The 7,450-nt window shown below is 34.1% G+C and overlaps 1 protein-coding gene across 3 annotated transcripts; it reads right to left on the reverse strand.

The window, feature by feature from the left end:
- Window positions 1–1,411: 1,411 nt before the first annotated feature.
- LOC110669774 (disease resistance protein RLM3-like) lies at window positions 1,412–6,704 on the reverse strand. Of its 3 annotated transcripts, none has more exons than XR_009141933.1 (4): window positions 4,556–6,118; window positions 4,101–4,430; window positions 2,516–3,951; window positions 1,412–1,869 (listed from the first exon to the last, which is right to left on the reverse strand). XR_009141933.1 is itself a non-coding variant. In XM_021831544.2 (4 exons), the coding sequence occupies exons 1-3, from the start codon at window positions 4,673–4,675 to the stop codon at window positions 3,031–3,033; spliced, it is 534 nt and encodes a 177-aa protein (XP_021687236.1). In that variant the 5' UTR covers window positions 4,676–6,118; the 3' UTR covers window positions 1,412–1,869; window positions 2,516–3,030. The 3 variants fall into 3 exon arrangements, 2 of the variants coding, with proteins under 2 accessions (XP_021687236.1, XP_021687237.1); XM_021831544.2 differs by having other exon boundaries at window positions 2,516–3,114; XM_021831545.2 differs by lacking the exons at window positions 2,516–3,951; window positions 4,101–4,430; window positions 4,556–6,118 and adding an exon at window positions 6,131–6,704.
- Window positions 6,705–7,450: the final 746 nt, after the last annotated feature.

Consider the following 7,450-nt stretch of genomic DNA (forward strand, 5'->3'; position numbering starts at 1 on the left):
TCCTCCAAACCCAGTTTCAGACCAAAGACTTGGGATTATTAAAGTATTTTTTGGGTATTGAAGTTATGAGAAGTAAGAAGGGTATTTTCTTGTCTCAAAGAAAATATGTCATCGATCTATTGACAGAGACAGGAAAATTAGGTGCTAAGCCTTGTAGTGCACCAATGACTCCAAATTTACAATCAAGTAGTTGTGGGATAGTGAGTTGTTTGAAGATCCAGAGAGATACAGGAGATTGGTAGGAAAATTGAACTACCTTACTGTCACTCGTCCTGATATTGCTTATGCCGTTAGTATGGTAAGTCAGTTTATGTCTTCCCCAACTGTTGCTCATTGGGAAGCCTTGGGACAAATCTTGTGCTATCTGAAGGGAGCTCCAGGAAGAGGTTTGTTATATGGTAATCATGGGCATTTGAATATTGAATGTTTTTCAGATGCCGACTGGGCTGGATCTAAGGTTGATAGGAGGTCAACTACTGGATATTGCGTTTTTGTTGGAGGAAATTTGGTGTCTTGGAAAAGCAAGAAGCAGAGTATAGTTTCTCGATCTAGTGCTGAATCCGAATACAGAGCCATGGCACAATCAGTATGTGAGGTAATGTGGATATTTCAATTACTAGATGAGACAGGTTTTAAGACCCCCCAACCTGCGAAATTGTGGTGTGATAATCAAGCTGCTCTCCATATTGCTTCTAATCCGGTATTTCATGAGCGGACCAAACATATTGAGATTGATTGTCACTTTGTTCGTGAAAAGATTCAACAACAGATCATCTCAACAGGACATATCAAAACTGGAGAGCAGTTAGGAGATATTTTCACAAAAGCTCTGAATGGAGCTAGGATTGATTACATTTGTAACAAGTTGGGCATGATTAACATCTATGCTCATGCCCAACTTGAGGGGGAGTGTTATGGAAAGTCAATCATTATATTATTTCTGTGTATATTTTGTATTCTGTATTCCTATTTAGGATTTCTTATTTAAGATTTCTTCCTAATTAGTATAACACAATTATAGGAATCAATTGTATATAAATACCCATGTACAGATTAATTGAAATCAATGAGAATCATCTCTTTTTACATCTCTTTCTACAAAACCTAAAATTCCTTCATGATAGAACCGACATGCTGTAACAATTTTTTTTTTAAAAAAGCCCTGCCATATGCATGATAAAATCTCAAGTTCAAACTTAGCATCAAAAAATTATATTTTATGTTAGCAGAAAATATAAATTGTCATATAATTTACCATTTGAAATATGCAAAATTGTTATTCTAAGATACATATCATCTGGCAAAGAAAGAAAGATATTCATTGCCAGTAATGCCAAATAAATATTTCATAGAGACAACGAAGAGATGAATCCATAGAAGAGAGAATGAAAAAAGTGTTAACAGAGGAAGAAGTTCAAAGTTATTAACGTGTAATATGTTAATTAGAGACGTCCAGGGGAAAAACCAGCAGATGGTGCGCTACCCGCGACCAATAGGTCACACCCCATACATACACCCAACCTATACTAAACAATTCCTATATCATGCTGCCTGTGACCAACAGGTCACACCCCATACACCCATACTATACTAAACATTTCCTATGCCAACACTGCTGGTTGAAAAACCCCTAAAATTGCAAGATAGAAACACAACAATGGTGTCAACCTAAGCAGTCCAACAAGCCAGACCTAATTTCAAGGTTCAAAACAACCCAACAAGCCATTACCTGGTGCAGCCAACAAGTGCACTAGATCCAAGTGTGAGATTGAGTTCTTTCTCCAGAATGAGAGCATCAAAATTTTCAATGCTTATTATTGAACCATGATATCGATATATGCAATTATTCAAGCTTGAATTTGTATCCTCCTGTAGCAGGAAATTGTATCCATCTGTAAGAAGCTCATCTTTAAAATAAAATGAAAATTAACTACATGCTTAGAAATGAGAAAAATGAGAAAATGGCCAACTTCTGAATTGGTATTGGTTTGGGAATTTCACAAAAGCTAATTCTTCAAGAAGGTCAAAATGCATGTACTTCTTCTATGAAAATTAAATATGTAGATTGAGAATGAACATTGTCCTGCTTGTTAGGGTACCAGGCATGTAATGGCAATTAACCACTATTACATACTTAAGACACTTGAGTGAATCTAACTGCTACCTTTTTTTGTTTAAAAGGAATAGTTCTAAATGCAGCAGAAATATTATAATTTTACAAAAATAGAATGAAAATCAATAAATGAAAGGATAATATCCACATAATATATGGAATACATCAAATATGTTGGTCAAGCAATAAATACCCATCAATACAAACAGAGTAATTGGAAGAAATTCAGGTCCAATTTGGCAAAATTTAGGCTTTATAAGTAGAATATGGAGCAGCAGATTATGTCATGTAACCTTCGAGCAGGTTTTTTTTTTTATTTTTTTTTAATTAAAGAACCTTGGAGCAGTTAAGAAGCAAATACGAAGTAAGAATGCTAAAAGAGCAAATAAGAAATAGAATTACCTGTTGTGATAGGCAACAAGGAAGAGGTGGTCAGAGATTTATAATTCGGTAGGGAAGGTTTGGTTCCTCTTCCTTTTCCTGTTCTCATGATTCGAAAAGTCATTTTGGTCTTCATCCTCCTCAATTTTGGTCCTCGTCCTCCTCATTTCGGTTCTTATCGCCCTTAATTTTTTACTCATGCTCCTTAATTGGTCCTCAATCTCCTTAATTTGAACCTCAATTTGGTCCTTATCCTCCTCAATCAGTTCTTTAGCCTCCTCATTTTGTTCCTCAATCTTCTCCATTTGGTCCTCATCCCCCTCAATTTGTTCGCCTTCCTCGCCATCCTCATGTTGATATATAGGATGGACTCCACACTTAATTATCCCTTCGTCATCACCACTGGAGAAGTGAAATGAGGCCTCAACTAAACACTTTTCCTCAACAGATTCGAAATTATGATTACTGAACCAAAGCAACACGTGTTTTGATGAATACACAAATTCCATCCCATGCTCATCATAAATGAAACGCTCTTAATCAACAGAGTGGAAAACGAAATCATGGTTACGCCTACGTCCAGATTCTTCTACCAAATCCACTCTACATTTAATGCCCTTCTGAAGATCAAAAAAATAATTTATGGGATCAAAAACAACACAAAAAGAGAAAGCAAATAAGTGATGGAGATCAAGTTCGAATAAAAGCGAGGATCCTTTCTTGTTCTTATGGCTCATCTTTTGCGGCAATTTATCTCCTGCCATGCATAATTTAACTTCCCGAACCAACAGATGTGCTTCAAAAACGTCCTCCAATACTTTCTTATCCAAATTGATGCAATTACGAAACAAAAGAAGTTTGCCACCTTCATCTTCATCTTCACTGTCATGTGCGAAAAGGAAGGAAGTTGATGCAGATTCCAGAGAGGTGCAATCTGATGCATTCAAGTATTTTAACCATGATGGAAGCTCTGGTAAACTTTTAAGTCTCATGCAACCACTAAAATCAAGCTCTGTCGTATAAAATTGTTCGATTGTTACAGGTATGCTCTCGAAATTGTTTCTAGCTAAACATAACTCTTCCAACACTAATAGCTCAAAACTCTGGGGAATACTCGCGAGTCTTCTACATCCATCGAGATTAAGTGCTCGAAGTCCTTCCAATTTGCCAATGCTGTTTGGAAGACTCGCGAGTCTTGTACATCGTATCAAGGATAAATTCGAAAGTTGAGACAGATGCTCAAATGATGGGGCAGTTGTTCTATTCTAGTTTCATCTAAACTTAATTTCCTTATATTACAAGGAATCTCTGGACAATCTGTGACCTTGCAACACCCCTCTAACTGTAGTTCAGTAAGCTTGCTAAGATTTTGAAGAGATGAAATCTCAACCAAACTTACACAGTTCCTAAAATATAGAGACTCGAGATTTGGGGCAGTACTAGACAAGTCTGGAATCCTGATTAGGAGCTTAGAGTCACTGATGAGGTTCATTAATTTTAAATTTTCAAGAAGTTGTAATGCAATAGAAAATATCGATAAATTAGAAGGTGCAAATTAACTTTGCAAAATATAGCTAAAACTTATAAATTAGCACAATAATTGTACCTTATCTCCATCCCAAAGTTCTGTGAGGTTACTGTCACTCAAGCGAAGTTCTACCAAATTCTTCGGACAAAAATTTTGTGGCAATGATGTCGAAGGGTATTTTTCCCACTTAAGGTATCTCAGCTTTTCTGTAAGACACTTAAGGCCGCGAGGAAGAAGCACCTGACCTCCATGGGAAGGATAATGGATAAAATCTTCTTTTTCTGATGGAAGATAATAGCAAATTTTGAGGAATCTCAGATTGCGCATATTCTTGAATGCCTTGGAACTTATCACCAAATCATTCTTCTCAAACATGTTAAGTAATATGCCTTCAATATTTTCTGTTCCCTAATAAAATAACAACAAAAGATAACTGAGTATATATCACTTAATTCCATACGTGAGAGCTGCAATTCTTACAGAACTCAAATATATGAGAAATGAAATAAGAAATTGGACAAATTTGTCCTTACCGAATTTATTGTCAATACATCGCGAATATCTTCGTATTTCCACAAATTTCTGCGAGTTTCAGGCTTTTTGCTTTCCTCAACAACAATCTCCTGACCCATTTGTTGTAGCAAGTCATGCATACTAATATACTTTTAAATGCCGAATGGAGAGGTTATGGTTATGAGAGATGTATCTATTAGACGTCTTATTGCATTTCCTACAAAGGAACCATCATCATCTAATATGCTCTCAACCATATCTTTAAGATTCCCTTTAAAGATACACGCAATATCAAGAAATATGTTTTTTTGATTGCGATATAGTTTATCATAACTTATTCTCAGAACTCTTAAAATATCCCCATCAGGAATTTCTTTCAATTTTTCCAACTCACTTTTCCATTCTTTTTTCCTCATACCATGCATATTAGAGCCTAAAACTCTAAGAACCAAAGGATTGCCTTCGGCATAGGTTATTGCCTTCTGTGCTAGCTTCCCATATCCTTTTTTGGGATGATTTTGTTTGAAGGCATATAAGCTAAAGAGATTGAGAGCATCTTGATCGTTTAAGTTTTGAACCTTATATATATGCTCCCTCCGGCAAACAATTCTTAGTATTCGCCTATCTCTGCAGGTTACAATGATTCTACTTCCCACGTTATACAAAGTACAGTTTTCAGCTAAAAAATTGAAATGGATTAGATTATCCAAATCATCAAAAACAACGAGTACCTTTTTACCTTCAAGTTTTCTTTTAGTGGAAGCAGGTACATGAATTGTAGGCATATTTGTTTCTTCTAACAATTGACCAATGATTTCATCTCGCAAAACATGATGTGCTTTGTTCATTAACTGTTCATTGACATTATGAACAAAGTAATGACCATCAAATTTATCCTTGATTTCACTGTATACTGCATGAGCAATAGTTGCCTTGCCAATACCTCCCATTCCCCAAATTCCTATAACTCGTTTATCATTTTCTGATCCAATAGATAACAATGATTTCACTTTCTCCACATGTGAATCAATTCCAACTAAATTATCATCCTCATAGTCACTTGAAGAGAACCGAACTAATTCCTCCAAAACATCATTGGCTATTTTCTCAACTAATTGGAGCTCAGATCTGATTGCATGTGAAGAAGAAATGCTAATAAGTCACACTTCTGAGTAAATATTGTACAGTCAATATATATTAGAAATAAGATACCTATCTTAATATTGATATTGGCACTACCTATATCTTGGATTTATGTTATGTATTAAGATTGATCTTAGAATTTTGATTTGCAAAGAATCGAACAATTAAGTGATGCATTTTCAATTTTAGCTAAACATTAATTTGTGTCATGCCCCAATTTTTGCCATACAATTCTTATTTTTCTGGGAATGCAGCAAAGTGCACTGTGCACATCATTTGTATTGTAGATTTGCCACAAGAGGCAATTGATAAATTAAAAAATAAATACAATAATATATATATATATACACATATATTCTAGTAGAAAGGGAAAAAGGCATGCGTATATAAATTAATTACATGTGGGAAAGAAAAACTACAGGAAAGAGTATCTAAAAAGGTAAATAACTTACTGAAATTTTTTTGACTCCCAAGCGGCGAATTGGCTTACTTCCATCAAAGCATGCGTCCACTCGGGCACCTTGAGTTCTCCTCTAAGCTTACTAAATGCCTTCCCAAATTTTCCTGTCAGGTCTTGAACATCATTTGTATTTACTTTGAAAAAAAGTGGTTTGACTATTTGTTTTAAATTTTCATAGCATTGAAGTATCTTCACTAGCTCATCTAAACACCATGAAGAATCTGCATAATTTGTAGAGAAAATAACTATTGAGACTCTTGATTCTTCGATTATTTGCAAGAGTCTTGGTGTGATCTTTTCTCCTTTACGAAGGTTTTCATCCTTAAAGGCATTGATATGTTTTCGCCGCAAAGCACCTATGAGATGAGAGAGAAAAGTCCTTCGAATATCTTTGCCTCTGAAATTAATAAAGGCATCATACCCATAATTGCGAGGAGGGGTTGATAAAGAAGTAGAAGCCATGATAATTAGCGACAATAGAAGGCTGCTGTGCAGACTGAGTTTGAACAAGGAGGAGATCAATGTTTTGTGTGTGGTAAACTGTTTCGAGGCAAAGAAATTTATAATAGAAGATCGATGGAAACACTATTCCAGTACGCGCCTTCCAAGAAGGAATACGCTTTCGTCGGAGCAAAGGAACGACGAGCTAGCCATTAAAAAAAAAAAAATTAATGAAATAATTCTAAATTTTAATTTTATATAAAAATACGCCATCTAGGAGTCCTTTTAAAATCCAATAATTGATTACTGGGAATATATATATATATATATATATATATATATATACACATACAAGCTAAGCTTAAAAAAAAAATTTTGACGAGAGTTTGTTTCGTAAATTAATATAAATGTTTAAAAAATTATTGCGTAATACTTCTTTTTATTTTTATTTTTGAATTTATATATATAAATTAATTTATCATATTAAATATTAATTTTTATTAAAATATATTTAAATTTCAATTATTAAAATTTTTTATGAACTATTAAAATTTAAAATTCTATTTAATACTATTTTTTAAGATTTTAAAATTTTATTAAATATGCAAATTCAAACATTATTATTTATTAATTCAAAATAGAAGGAGTTAAATAGATGTTTCTATTTATTTGTTGCCGTCCTAAAGAAAAGACAAACCGTATCGAAATGCACCAATAAACAAGCATCGATATTACCAGTAGGGGTGTGCAGTTTTCGGTTTAAACCGAAAAATTGAACTGAACCTATTAATTCGTTTTAATCGGTTAGGTTTTAAAATTTAATCGATTTGGTTCGGTTTATAATTTTGATAATTTCAGATTAATCGGTTCG

The sequence above is a fragment of the Hevea brasiliensis genome, chromosome 12 (genome assembly GCF_030052815.1).
Source record: "Hevea brasiliensis isolate MT/VB/25A 57/8 chromosome 12, ASM3005281v1, whole genome shotgun sequence".
In the NCBI taxonomy this organism is placed as follows: Eukaryota; Viridiplantae; Streptophyta; class Magnoliopsida; order Malpighiales; family Euphorbiaceae; genus Hevea; species Hevea brasiliensis.

What these genes read in the sequence shown, in the direction of transcription:
- LOC110669774 (XM_021831544.2), bottom strand. Translation starts at nt 4,675, where the DNA reads ATGCATGACTTGCTACAACAAATGGGTCAGGAGATTGTTGTTGAGGAA. An exon ending in ATGTATTGACAATAAATTCG is followed by an intron (nt 4,431 to 4,555) that starts GTAAGGACAAAT and finishes TTATTTTATTAG; the next exon opens with GGAACAGAAAATATTGAAGG. An exon ending in AACTTTGGGATGGAGATAAG is followed by an intron (nt 3,115 to 4,100) that starts GTACAATTATTG and finishes TTTGATCTTCAG; the next exon opens with AAGGGCATTAAATGTAGAGT.